The 15,241-nt window shown below is 35.9% G+C and overlaps 1 protein-coding gene across 1 annotated transcript in view; it reads left to right on the forward strand.

Annotated features, from left to right (window-relative positions):
* Window positions 1-15,241, forward strand: part of STK39 (serine/threonine kinase 39) — an 88,686-nt gene that overhangs the window by 39,775 nt on the left and 33,670 nt on the right. The window contains 3 exon segments of the mRNA XM_065751106.1: window positions 13,221-13,343; window positions 13,458-13,490; window positions 14,858-14,925. Coding sequence (XP_065607178.1) covers window positions 13,221-13,343; window positions 13,458-13,490; window positions 14,858-14,925 — 224 coding nt within the window.

Raw genomic sequence — 15,241 nt, forward strand, 5'->3', positions numbered from 1 at the left:
ATCAGAATTTCCCTCTGCACAGGTTATCTTCAAGCTTTGTTCTTGAAGGTAAGTGAAAATCATAGGGAAATACTAATGTAGATTTCAAAGAAGAATTTACTAAATAATTATGTGATGTGACTATATCACTGGTAGTGAAATCTATCTTGTAATGAGCTTTCCACTACAAAATAATGAAAGCTCTAAGTGAGGCCGTGTCTGATGTGGAAAAATTCATCTCTAGTTTGAGCTGCTGTCCTTCCCTGTCTGTAAGCAACATCCCAGCAAGAAAAGACTTGGTGAAAGAGTAGAAGGAGGGCTTTGGAGAAGGAATTGCTCAGAGTGCATGGGAAGTTGGTATAGTGAGCACCTGTATCTGTTTTTTCAAAACTTTCTCTAGTGATGTAGGAATGTGCTCACTTCTCCACTCCTTCTTTGGCTTTTAATATCTTAATCTTTTGTCTGATTGCTCCTCTGTATTCCATTAGTAACCTGTGAATGTATGTAAGTCTCTTCATGGCAATTTTCTTAATTCATGTCTCTGCCTCCCTCACTCAGTTTTTCTCAGTGCCATATTCATCATTTGAGCATGATATTGTTTGTGTTTGACAGCAAACCAGTAACCAGTATCATAAATATTTAAAGCAAACTGTCTGATTTTCAGCAGACTTCTGTTTTTTAACTTATGCTGTTTTATTCATTAAATAAAAAAAAAAAGGACACTCTTCAATAACCAGTAGAGATTTAAGGAAGGCTTATACAATTTGAAATTATTCATCTCCTTCATGCAATGTTATTTCATGTAAGAAATGTGATTATCTCACGTTTCTTGATGTTAATCTAGCAGTGTAACTAATTCCAGTAGTGAGTAGAACTGGTAATGTACGCATTTTTGTGAGTAAACATTGCTGTCGTAAATAACTTCGGTGCCAGTTCAATTTTTGCAGTTCTTTTTGCAGTATTAAGGAACAAATAAATATTTGTGAATTTCTATCTGGCTCACAGTTTGTCCTTATTGACTTATCTCACTGAAGGTAATTATAAATATTCCATAAACATGGCATTGCACACTTCAGAGCAAACAGCAGTTTTGCAGGGGTGTGCTGGATAGCAGTAAATACATTAATTCCAGTAGAGGCACATTTAATATTATTGTAGAAAATACCGGTTTCAATTTTGGTTTAGGAAAGCCTAACCCCAAAGTAAATGAAATATTTTGACCATTTTTCTAATAAGAAATTTTAAATGGTATAACAACTTTTGTCAATGTTACCATGTTTTGTAGATACCAGTTATACTTGATGTGGAATTTAAAAAAAAATCACTTAGAAATTATTTGAATTGAAGGATTTGATGTTCTTGTATTTTGTAATACAACATATATGTAAGAGTATTCACTACTCTTACTGACTCAGGGCATACAAACTAAAATGCTGATGATGCTCTCTCCTCCTTTGGCTAGGTCACCTTGACGTACTGAAATTCAAAACTTTGAGATTGAGACTTCAGAACATGAAAGCTGTGTACATCAAAGAGCATGTTTGTTTCCTAGGAGTTTCTGTATGTTCTTCATTCAAAACATTCTGTTGTCTAAAAGTGTGCAATGCCTAAATGCAGAAATGCCTAAAGAAATTCTGCAAGAACTGCAAAGCCTTCAATCATCTGTGTCCTCTCAATATGTTCTTTTTATGTAAACATAAGCGTGGTTGTACAACATAGAGAAGTAATAATGATTAATTAGATGTAGAATATAAATAGTAACTTCTGTTAATGTTCAGGGTTCATTACCTATCCTTTTCTGCAGGTTTGAATTCTAACTGTAACAGAGTTTCCATGACATATAGTTGTGGGCAGCATAGTAGAAAACTTGAAGCTTCCCATACAGTGAAAGTTGAAATGCAACAAACCTCCACAGTCCTTGCAAAGGAAAGGAACTTAATGTACTCCTGAGTGATGGCTTGCACATCTCTGAATTCTAATTCCAAGCTGAGAGTTTAAAATTAGTGTCTAGGCCCCGAAGGCTGGAGTTACTGCAGAATAACTATCTGTGCCCTGTTATATACTTGCTGGCAATCTCTAAGGCTACCCTGCAATTAAAAAAACAAAACAAAAAAAAAAACCCAAAAAACCCCAAAAGCTCATTCTTGCACATGTTTAAAATTCAAATGTTTAAAATTGTCTAACTTCTATTCCAAGTGGGAGGAAAATTAAAACTGAGGAATTTTTCCTCAGATACTTTTTTCCTGTATCATCATTTGTATTGTACTGAGTGGCTTAAGAGGAAGGAATGCGAACACCAAAATGTCGAGTAACTTGTATCTTACTACTTTCTGGTTCTCGCAGAGCAGAACTACTTGGATATCATTTTAGAAAGGAAGTGGTACATCAGAATAAAAATGAACCTTCCCGAAATAATAAACTCAGGGGAACTCAATAGCCAGCAGTGAAGGGATTCAGGCATTCACAGGCATGAAGGATGGGTTAAATGAGGGCTTGCCATCTCTTGAGGAAGTGTCTTGTCTATTGAACAAATATACTTGTAGGAATTCAGGTTCTGTCTTGTACCTCATATTCTTTTTGCAAGAATGTGATTACAGTGCAGATGTTCTTATGCAAAAAGATTAATGTTTTTCTGTGTGAAAATATTTTATAGTAAACCGAATTCTCTGATATCTACCTTTTACCTCAAGTACTAAGCTGTGATTAAATTTAGAACCAGTTTTTTTTTTAAAGATTTGTGCCATGATTGGATAAATGTGATGATAAGCTGATTTCCTTCACAGCATTGGAATGCAAATATATGCATAGGTGTGGGGATTTAAATTTGTTTTTATATTTTAGGAAACATTCAGGAAAGGCTTGCAAGGGAGCTGAAGGCAAAATTTGTAAAACCCAATTGCTCTACAGGCTTAAGGTGCTCATGAAGGGAATTGTTCTGGTTTTTAGATAAATAAATGCATATAATAAATGTGCTGAAACTGAAACTGTGGTCTGTAATGTGCAATTTCTATTAATATATAAATATATATTTTTCCCCAGTAAAATAGCAGGAGCAACTGGCATGGTAAATTCTTTACAGTGAAGTTGTATAAGAAGTGAAGCTTTTGAGGTTTGTGATTTTAAAAAAGAAAAATGTTTAAGTGAGCAGGAGTGGGAATGGCAAAACCAAAAGAAGCTACCTATCCCATCAGTTACCAAGCAGTACTGGCACTTTCAAAAGCCTGTATTTTCTATAGGAGCTACTAATCTCCTTAACAGCAATGTCCTTTTTCCTGCAGGAACCAGTACCACAGTTATAGGGAAAGGTTAAGACTTGGCATCATTTGACTGGTTCCTCCTTGCTTCTAGTAATAAACCTGTGTGCTGCTATTTAATGTTTACATTTCTTTTATTATATTAAATAGCAACTGATGGATCCAGTTAATGTTGGACCCATAATATATATAGTGTGTGTGCCATATTCAGTTAATTCCACATAAATTTCTTTATGTAGTTTCTTGAGAATCACTGGACAGCTGGAATCTGTTGCATGTGTCTATATGTTTTAAAGAAGTAGGGAATGTTTAAGATTTACTTTCTGTGGCTGAGAAACAGTGATGATTTTCAATGTTTGTGTTCCAGGAACCAGTGAAAACGCATTGATTGATGATCACTATTTTATAAAGTTACAAAATCACAAATGCTTGGAACTTTCCCGAGCCAGTCTTTCTCTGAAATTTGACTGAGGCATGTAAGCACTATTCTGCCAAGCATCTTCAGTTCTGTTATTTAACAGAAATATATCCGAATATATGAATAGAAATGATTCTGTATCAGGGAATCTTTTTGAACACACCAGAAAGGCAAAAAGTTGCTTACAAATGCACTTTGTCAGCTTCTTTTGAAATTTCTTTTGGGTTCTTGTGTTTATTCATGTTGGCAGGTTTCCGTCTTGTCTTCAGTCTGTGCACCTTTATGCTCAGTATTAATTCTATCTATTTTTGTCACCCTTTTTACTGAAGGAACTGGGGAGTACCTGATGTTACTGCAGGATAAAGGGGCAAAGCACTGCTTACTCTCACACTTGGGAATTTTCATGTGCCAGGTCAGGTGATGGTAACTGCATACTTAGTCTGTGTCAATTGTTTTGGAAACCTGAGCTTATTTTTTTAAGTATAGAAAGATTTACTGTTTTTTTTTTTGTTTTGTTTTGGTGAGGTGTTTATCCTTGAATCCAAAAGCTGCTCTGCTTCCATATTCTAAAAAAACTACTTGAGATGGTATTTTGAAATGTAGCTTTTTTGCAAAGGTTATTTGAAGTTGCGATGATAAATATTTGCGTAATTGGGTATAATAAATAGGGAAGTGTTCTTAAGTGTAAAATTTAACAGCTTGATCTTTGTAATACTCTAATAATTTTCTGAAATAACATCTTAGAGCTTTTTTATGTATTTGGGAAGATATTGTAACAAGGAGTAACCCTGTAAAAATTTGCGCCTTAGTTGAATAATTTCCTCTCCTCCTCTTTGGTGTTCCTAATGGTTGTTGGCTGGGGGGTAACCTTAGTTGGAGGCATGCTGCCAGATCAGTACTAACTTCCTTCACCTTGATTTTTTTCAAAATGTCATTAAAATTCAGAAGAAAATGAATCAACTTACTTGTAATACGTAGAATACTTAGTTCAAAAACTCTAAAGAGCACCATCTTGTTTTCTGAACTGATACTTGTTTTGTATTTCCTGCAGCCATGGCTGTTGCATGTTTGCTATAACTATTAACTGATTTTCTGTCACAGAAGTGGTAAAAATCCTGGAGTAGAGAGCGGAGCATTCAATAAGTCCTCTGCCAGTCAAGATGTCTTGAGGAGAAATCCTGTGTCTGGAAGAGGGAGAAGTCTTCAAGGACTTCTTTCTCTTCTATCTCTCAGAGTAAAATCTTGACTCTTACTAGAACAGGCTGCAGAAAATGAAAAACATGTTTAAATAACCAAGTTGTCATTCTTGCTCTCTAGGGCATGTGGGATTCTGTGCATCTTGCATACAATACTAGCAGATGTAGCTGAATGGTATCAGCTGGAGAATTAAGCAGAATTTTGTCCCTAGAAGAAGCTAAGCTGCTGACTTGATGAGATGCAATATTTCCTGAAGAAATATTTTTATGTTTAAAAGAATTAAATAAAATTGCATTCTGTAGATATGCAAGCAGAAAAATTAGGATAGCATTGACTGTTACTTAGTTTGAAGGTTTAGATCAAGATTAGGATTCCACAAAGACTTCTTCAAGTGTGAAGTGAATCATGTCTACATTTTTGTCTACTTTTAAGAATTGAGGAGCAAATTGCTTTTGTGATCGAAGTTACTCATACATGGACCATGATAAACGTATCTTCTGCGAAATTGAAATGTTGAATGCTTGTTAGTGCTATGAATTTTGCTTACACCAATGCATCTTGTTTGCTACACTTTCAGGTTACCATTTCTCTTTTTTGAATAAAAGGTGTTGTAAATCTAGCTGGAATCCCACCCCAAATATTCAGTTACTATAGAGGCTTTGGTAGGAATAGCTTAAATAATCGAAATACTGGAAAAATCTGATTGATTCAGTAATCTTTTTGTTGAATGAGAAATAATACAATAGATGCATGAAATTACTCTTACTAAAAGAACTAATTTTATATATGTTGTAGTTGCACTGTGCCATGTTTGTAATGCAGCAATTTTTTCTGCATGTATGCATCGGTATCTCAGCATGTCATTTTTGTTTTAAAAAATTAGATGCTGAAATAAAATACTAAACGTGTGAGAGGGTCAAGTTCTTTGCTGATTTGAGGAACTGTGATTAAGGAAGTAGAAAGATCTTAATATTCAGAAAATATTAATTCCTTTCCTTGTCCCGCTATAACAATTCTCTTTTGAAGAGATCACAGAAGTAGAAGAATCAGTGATGAACAGTAGATTCTTCTTTCCCTAGCTTCTCTAACATCTACTTGTAGCAACTACACCAGTGCTTAGAAGACAGCAATTTGTCTTCCTTATGTTGTAGCTTGCTTTTCATCAGTCTTTGGGGAATGTAGGCAGATTCCACATTCTGTTGCTAAAGTTCTCTGTAATGTAGTTTTTGAACAAATTTTTGATGATCGGGATTTGCAGCTACCATGTTCATTTGCTTAAGCAGGCTTTCTCCTGGAAAGCTTATGAACGTTTTTGTATGTTGGGAGTTTTAATTATCTATATTCTGCTTTAAGAGGATGAGATATTACTTTCTCAACATAGTAATTTATTCATATGTCTTTGTGACTTTGATGTATACTGGAATAACCACTAACCAGCAAGAGCATAAGAAATAATAATTTGATATTTAATGTTTTTGTGGTATCTTTTTTTTTTCACTCATTATTCAAGTATGCTGTGTTCAGCTGGTATTCATATCGTCTCTTCTACAGCTGTTGTGATTTTGATGGTGGCTTGTTACATTTTTCTTCATACAGACTGCTTTTAGTTACAGTTTGGAGCTGCTTCTCTGGGTGCAGTTTAAGAGCTGGCGATTCAATTTATTTTTTTTTAATTCCCTGTGTGCTCCTTCTGATTTATGTGAAATCTGTTTTCTAATATGCTTAATTTGTCTTTGTTAGGCTCTTTTTTATTTTTATTAGTAAAAGTTTTGAATTAGTTTAGTTCTATTTTGGATGGAGTATCTAGGTTTATTAAAACAATAAAACCCAAATTAGAACTGTGTGTGTTTTTACTTGTTTCTGTTTCCCTCTGAATTATATACTGAGAGAGCTAATCCTTGCATAAAGGGCTATCAGTGCTGTGTATTTTGTCTAGAGCTGACAGAAGAATTGCCATTGTATAGCTTCTGCATTCCATGCAAAAAACTTCTTCCTTATTTTTGCAGGGATGTAAAACGTTTGCTTTGGTTCATTGTTGGTTCATTGTTCTGTCTCAGAGTTACTTAGTGAACATGGATAAATCACTGCATTTGTCAGTTTCTTTCTTTCCCTTTGCAAAATGGGAGACTTGAACCAAGATAAGGAGAGAAATAGAACGTTATAAACTGCTGTAATGCTGTCATCGTAGGGGCCAAATACAAACATACTTGCTTTTATCAGTCTTGCAGTAGAGAAAATCCAAATACTTAAAATATTCCAAATACAACCCCTGCAGTGCCCTCTTGCTAGGACTGGTATTAAGGTTATTCACCTTTTTTTTTCACACTGAGATTAACGTACTAAAGCAGTATATTATCTGAGGCTGGTTGGTACTTGTGCATGTGAAAGACTTTCTCTTACTCCCTTTTTCCACACTGAATGAAAGATCAGCTGCTTCACAATCTCAGAAAGGTGTTCCAACTACTTAGTTGTGATGGAAGAATTTATTAATGACTTAAACCTATTCTACTACACAAATGAGAGTTGCAGACAAGTGTTGGTCTTGTCCAAAGAGCCAAAGCTTTGCTGAGGAATGGATTGTGATTTGTGCCAATCAAATGATAAGGGATCTTTCACTGTTTTTTTACAGGATAGCATAAGGAGGTCTAACTTAAATGATGCTAGCCTAGAAACAAAGTTAATTTTTGAAGTTCTGGATGTAGAAGGAAATAATAAAAAAAAAAAACCAATAAAACAACATAATCTGAATGTGAATGTGAGAATATGAAGAATATGGAGAAATTCAAACTACCTGTAGTACCAATGGTTGATGTCAGTTGAAAACAAACATCCATTCTCATGCTGCTGAACTTCTCTGCAAATATCAGCAGTAAGATGAGTGATTGGGAAGTTGAACTACACTCCACTGATTATTTTTGACGTACATGTGAAGGTCTACAGAGATGTCTTCTCTTGAGCAGATTGATTCATGGATTTGTAATTGTAATAGAAACTGGATTCATTCTTAGTACCTCCATCCCCACCTTCTCCCCTTCTCACCCCCAAACAATAGGAGTTTAACACAGATGAAGAATATATTGCATTGTTTTTAGGATCGTTCATATGAATGAAGTGCTATACTTGATTTTTATAAGAAAATCAGGTGATTTTGATCTGATCTCTGAAGGGTAAAGTATCGTTGAATCTCATTGAAAATGCTGATAAATGCAGCACAAAATATGGACTTTCTTTGTTGATTATTGTATGGTATACTTCGAGGCAGTACTCAAGTTAGGTCTTCAAATCATACTCACCTTGGAGACTAAAACACCTTTTGTCCTGTCTTCAGTCTACTTATCCCTCCCAGGATATTCCAGAAGATGGGATTAATGCTTCATTGTGTATATACTTGGCATCGTTCATTTGCACTGGTTTTCTGTAGCACTTTAACTAGCTAAGAGCACTTCAACATACATTTTAGAAAAAACTTCTGTGGAGAAGCAGCTGGGAATCAAACTCTGTCACAAATACAAGAGATTCTTTAACTGGAGTTTTAGATGGCCTGCAAGGTGTTCATCATGTCCCACTGTTTGTGAATTTGGGTAGGAATATCCTTGATATTTGAAAATTTCTTGACTTTGATATTTCTGCCTGTATGTGTGATCTCTTTAGACCTGCTGCTGTTTCTGCCAGTTTTTCCATGTCTTCTTGCAGTGGACCCTGTGAGGTTATTGTCAAAGAACAGGTGAATATGTTGTATGTGGGTGAATAGAGCTTTCTATAGCTATATATTTTATATATTTCAGATAACAGTTGAGTGTTATGTAGCCCATCAGGTCTCCACAAACTCTTGTAATAACATCTGTTTTGTCCAATTGCAGTGTTTTTTCATTAATTTTTACAAGCTGTAGTATTTCAAAGAAGCTTATGCTGCCCATTACCCAAGGAAAGAATCTTAAGTTTTATCAGAGGATTGGAGTTTGATAGTAGAAAATGGGTGGACCTTTTCCTCCTCTCCCTTGATGGACCATACTGTAATTTTTTTCCTACAGATGTGCACCTGTCGCTCAGATCTCTGCTGTTGTATTGCGTGATGTAAATGCCTTACAGGCAGTACATATTTTGCTGAAGAATAGTTAGGTATGCAATAGACAGAAATATACATATATATTTTTTTAGATTGAATGGAAATGGACTTCTCCCAAATGACTAGTGACAGTACAAGAGGAAGTGGCCTCAAATTGTGCCAGGGACATTCAGGTTGGATGTTAGGAAGAATTTATTCTCAGGAGTGGTGAGGCATTGGAACAGGCTGCCCACGGAAGTGATTGAGTCACTGTCCCTGGAGGTGTTTAAGGAGAGAATAGATATAGTACTTAATGACACAATTTAGTGACCAATATTTGTGGTAGGTGGGTGGTTGGACGCGATGGTCTTAGAGGGCTTTTCTAACCTTGATGATTCTAGGATAACAAAGCTTTGTGTGAATGCCATCTAGAAAAATATATAGATTGCTCTGAAATAAATTCCACCTCTTTATTTCCATGGAAGCCTTGAAAGATACTTAATACTGTTTAGCCTCTAAGTATTCAGCAAACATCAGTGTCAGCAGGTGCAACTGTTTCTATGCTGAGGAACTCAGCTGTACTTATTGTATCTATTGTAGGCACCGTGGGAATAAATAGGAAGCATTACTTTTAGAGCAACCTGCATAGATAGGTATGTTCTTATTACTTTTGAGAATTTATAGGGCTTTCTTAGCACATATGATATTGAGCCGTTGTCTTAAGTTCATTCAAATAAGGGCTACTACTGAAAATGGTATTCCAGTTTCTCATCTTGTGGAGACTATACTGTGTGTACCAGCTAAATTCTGGGGCTGGTTTGGTTGCAAGCTAACCATGCTCCATACTAATTCTTTGATTGGCTCTTCTGCTCTGAAAGCATAAATGAAAGTGTGAGGGTTTTTTTTTTTTTTAACACACTGTACTTCACTGTAAAGGGTTGGAGTAGGCAATTTTGAGAATTCTGAGGTGATCCCAGTTTCCTTTCACTGCCTCATTGGTTAAATATCCTCTGGCATTTGACATCAAGAAGAGCTATTTCAATTTGCAAATCTTGCAGAAAATTTGTTCAAAAAAGAACAACAACAACAACAAAAAAAGTCAGTGTTTCTCCAGGAGTGATAGTTTGACTCTGCTCATTGTGCAGCCACATAGGTGCCAGGAGTTGTAGGATTATGCAGCTCTGGTGAATGTCTCAGGACTGTTCATTCACACAGTGTAACAAACTACTAGATTATCTCAGCTGCCTTATTTTCACCCTGTAAGGTGCTTCTCTGTCTGCCCCATATTCAAAGCCTAAAAAACTTGGTTTGCATAGTATATGCTTTATTCTTTTTATTATTATTTTTATTCTTTTATTTTTTGTGGTATTTTACTCCTTTGTTGCTTTAAAAATGCATGTTGAGGATGGTAAAATGATAGCATTCTCCGAAAGTACATTGAAATGTTACTACTTATATGCATTTTAACAAGTGCTCTGGAATACTTGCCTTCCCTGCATCTTAGTTGCTTTTATCAGAACTGAGACTGAGCCAAGCCACTGTTTATCAAAAATTGTGCAGATTTATTTGCAAACTAATGCAAGTGTTAAGCACACCAGTAGAAGTGTGATAGATGGCTACTTGGTATTTTTGAAGGCTAAACAGATTGAGTGTTTTGCTATAGCAGAAAGTATGATTTCCTTTGAATGTGTGTCCTGATGGGAATCAGTCTGATGGATGGAGTACAAGTCTAGACTTTTGTTCTTCTGCCTTCAGACACCTTTCAAGAAAATCATTTAATCTAACACAGTATTACTTTGAAGTAACTTTCTTTTCCTTGAGCCATTTGTTTATTGCTTATTAAAAGGCAATCTATTTAAAAGCTTGAAATGCAATCCATCTTCTTCAGTAAGCTTTTTCCCGTGACTCTGCCAGCATCATTATGCTACATTAACATCATTTTACTTAGAACAAGTTTCCAGAACAACTGAAAATGGATGCAGAAGAAATTATTGTTAGTGCAAGTAGTCTGAACATCTGTAAATTATTCTATTCTGTCTGGAAAAAGCTTGTTTTTTTTTTTGTTTGTTTGTTTGTTTGGTTTTTTTTTTTTTTGTGTGGCTTATCTTCCTGTAAGTTAGCATATAGCTGTTAGAAAGATGTGCACGCTGTTAAACTGAAGCCCACTTCAGGACTGCTCCTTGTAGGACAATCAATAATTGCAAGCACCATGTGAATTACCTGCTGACTTCCCTTGTATCTGTGATCATGCAGACAGTAAGAGCCCATTTATTGTGCAACTGGAGCAAGGAGAGAGGTGCATTAGCCTGGTTTTAGAAACAGGGAAGACAATACAGAATTTGTCCTTACTGACAGAGTAGGATATTCCCCTAATATCCTATGGTTTTTTCAGTTACAGAGAAGTGCAACATACAGAGATACAATGGGGTGCTTCTCATGGATACTGCAGGGGAGAAAAGCGAAGGGGCAAAATTGTAAGATTCAGAGGCAGATGACTATGGAAAGGTGCTGAGACACTGGAAGCTTCACCTTCCTCTAGTTGAGGTTTACCCCTCTTCCTTCATCTCATGTGTAAAGAGTGTAGGTGGAGACACAAAGATACCTGCTTGTGCATGTACAAGGTTTTCACAGAGAGTTTCTGCATTCATACTCTTGCTTTTGTAGTGTAAGGCCAACCATCTCCACTTTGCACTGCTCCAAATCCGGTAGAGAAATAGCCACCTATTTCTCTCTGTTCTTCCCAATCTTCTTTTGATTCAATTGCTTTAATACCTGTGTCATACAGTTTCCAAGAGGGTCAAAATTCTAGTGTTCTGTATTATTTTTATGCTGCCTATATTTTGCCGGAGTTCTATGCGATAGAATTTAGAAGCAGATGCCATCTTTCACATGCTGCGTCTCTACGTGCTGTGGTCTGTAGCAATTGGAGGCATTTAGAGTAAAGTTAGTATCAGTTTATTTTTTTATGTAAGTTTTATTAAATTGGAAAACAAATCCAGTAATATTTTAGACAGAAAAAAGACTTCTCTTAAAAAAACAAAAAACAAAAAGCCACCAACCATATTCATTGCTGTTTTGAGAGAGAGCTGTGCTACCAGCAAGCAGAGTGGTGGAAAACTCATCAGAATAAGTTAAATCCTTTCACTGAAGTGTGCTGAGCGTGACATCAGAACAGACAGGAGTCTGTGAAAACAAATTTGAACCAATTTGAACTAGGCTGTTTTTGGCAATATCCACAGTAACATACAGGATACGTACAGTGTTGGGCTAATTCCATTTAGTTCATATCACAGTTTTGTTACAAAATTAGTTTATTAGGTGTCTTTTCCAGTAATTCTTGGCTTGCAGCTGCTTTTCCATTTCTGTTGTGCTATTTCTTCCTTCTGTGAACTGTGAATACCAAGTGTTCCTCTTTCTCGTGCTAGCACTGTTTTTCTGAGTAATTTGTTATTATTATTATTTTAATTCAAAATAATATGCTTTAAACCTTTCAAATTCATAGTGCTAGGAAGCTTACTTGTATGAGCGTTTGAAACTGAGCAGTATGAACTATGTCTAGTATCTTGGTTCAGTGATGTAAAATAATTAGAGAAGCACCTTTGGGACTGCTGATTATTGTGTTGTGCTTCTAGCAATTTTACGAGTCTCATTAATTCATGACAATGCGTGGTGAGAATTTCTGGATGTTCCTTTATTTTGCTCAGGTAGGTTGAACAGGATCCTGGGAAAATAAGCATGTTGTCAGGCTCAGAAAAAGCAAGATGGCAACAGAATATGATTCTCAGACTTTGCTGCTTTTGAGGTGTCTGATCTACAGATGTTTTCCCAGTTAGTTCAGTGTGGTGCATGTCTGCCTACCTTTTCACTCTGCACACACCTACTTTACATTTAAAAGGAGATTTTTACTTTTAAACTATCCTTAATGACTTACATGTTTGAAAGCTTTATAGCAGAAAAAGTAAAGACCTTTATCTCAAGAACGCGCTTGTTTGTATAGCCTCTGCTTCCTTGAATTACTGCCTTGAAATAAATTATTTTGTAGTAAGCAGCTGCCACCTACTTGAGCTTGCTCTGAAGCAGCTGTAAAATGTATCCTACCTTCACCTCCTTTTTCCTATATGAATTCTGCATGGGTTAGTAGTGTTCAAAGTTTTTAGTTCAACAATGGCTGACCCTTGATGTCAGATATTATTCAAGTGTGCCAGGGAACCCTTCAGTAAAATTAAAGAAGTTATGGAATAAAAATAATGAAGAGCTGCTGATAAACCAGGACACAGTTGAAGACTTCAAATGTCTATTTAATATAGAGCCCTTAATATTTTGGTAGGTTAGACGAGTGCCAGGTTCCAGTGGTCACCTCCATAAAACAGAAGATGGAGACTGGGAATGGAGTGATGATGAAATGGATGAAAAGAGTGAGGAGGGCAAAGCTGCTGTTTCTCAGGAGAAGGTAACTTTTATTTGTGTCATGACAGTTAGACTTTGCAAGATGTTCTGTCATAATTGTTAGTATTTCTGGATCTTTAATGTATAAAACTTATGTTTCACCACATTTATTTTTCAGTCACGAAGAGTAAAAGAAGAGGAGAACACAGAGGTAAAAATGTATCTTTTGCTTTTTTTTTTCTCCAAGTGTTTTCATGAAGGGATTTCTCTTTCAATTTCTCTTGTTAAAAATGTGAATTGAGGGGAGAGCGTTGGTTTGATTCTGTAGCCTTGTATGGCAAAAACTTAGGAGGATACAGCTCTATGCAGCTGGGCCTGTAGAAATTAGAGTACACATTGGATAAAATGGAAAGGAAATTCAAAGTTATGTTATTTTCCTGCCCAAGAGAACTGGCTAAGATTACTGATTTGGCTGTTTTTAATGAATCTTTTGAACAGGATCACACTAATTGCTGCCTTTTGTCAGAGTGATAATGGCTCTTCTGGAGTAGCTGAAAGATCTTCAAATAATTTTTCATTCTCAGTATATATATCACAATGTGTAGCTTGTAATTAAAATTCTTGATGCCATATGAAGTAAAATAGTTTGGTACTACAGCATAATGGATTAAATGGAGTAATAAAATTCCATGCTGAGAACATAAGAAGCATCAACACTATAAATAAGGGCTTAATAAGTTTACTGGCTTACAACAAAAGTGATCTTCTATTTAAAAATGCCTGTTCCATGCGTGAGTGACACTTCCCTGTTCATCTGTGATTTTAGAGAGTCTGATTTTTATTAGTGTCACAGAAATCTGCACAAAGAGTAATGGCTTCCTGCTAAATTTCATCTTGTTGGCTCCTGTGATGACCACAGTATTTCATTGTCAGGGCTGGTTTACACATTGCTTCAGTACCTGTAGAAGTTGCCAGTCAGGACTGAGATGTCTTGGGGCCACTGCTCTGTTCCTCATTCTTCTGTGTTGTGTTTTGTTTTTGTTTTTGTAAACCTTGGGGATTCCACACCAGAATTTCCTCTGGGATATCGAATCAATGTGTACTGGACAGAGTAATGCAGTGTGAGGTAGGAGTGATAGTGTGAGAGGTGCGTGTATGATTTCTCAGTGAAAGACATTCCCCAAGCTGTCAAGCCTGCTCTGCTACACTGCTAGTTCTTAGCAGATGGGTAGAGGTAAGACTTTATTAAGAACAGAAATAATGGGAATGGTAGCTTGTTACTCTCACTGTGTGCAAATTATTTAGCAGGTTACTGGAGCTTTGTTTTGAGGTGGATTAAAAGCTCTCCTGCTCAGCTCTTTAATAGAGGCCTTGTCATTTATATCTCTGTACTTTAAATCTGGGAATTTCACTTGTATCAGCTATATTTTAGACTGTTAATAAAAGTGTTTAAAAGGTTTTTGAGAGTAAAGGGGATGTGTGAAATATTCTCTGACGTTGGACTGCTAGCATGGCAAGTATTTCAGGATTTTTTTCTTTGGCATCCATTGTAATGTGCTTTGCTTTTTTCTTTAATAGTCTCAGCCTGCTGTTAGTGACGAATATAGTGAAGTTCCATGCGCAGTGAATCTTGTCTTGAGATTAAGGTAAGAGATTCTTCTATTTATTTTTAACATTCCTTGTAGGTGACTTTATTATTCTTGATTTCCTTCATTACTTTCATAATATTAACATAAAATAAGTGTTAACCTCTTTAATCTCCCAGTATGGCCAATATGAATAGTGTTTCTGTGACTAATTGCTGTCTTTTAATTGCTTACTGAAATAGAGTAAAATGAAAAGCAGAATATGAATGTGGCTTCAGGCTAAATGTACCCTTCATTAAGTTTTTTCATTCTTTTTTCCTTTTGCAATGCAGGATCACAGTGAGAGATTTTTAATGAGTTTCTTTCACACTTCAGC

The sequence above is a fragment of the Cyrtonyx montezumae genome, unplaced genomic scaffold (genome assembly GCF_038088225.1).
Source record: "Cyrtonyx montezumae isolate F1298 unplaced genomic scaffold, pur_monq_1.0 scaffold_7, whole genome shotgun sequence".
NCBI classification, from domain to species: domain Eukaryota; kingdom Metazoa; phylum Chordata; class Aves; order Galliformes; family Odontophoridae; genus Cyrtonyx; species Cyrtonyx montezumae.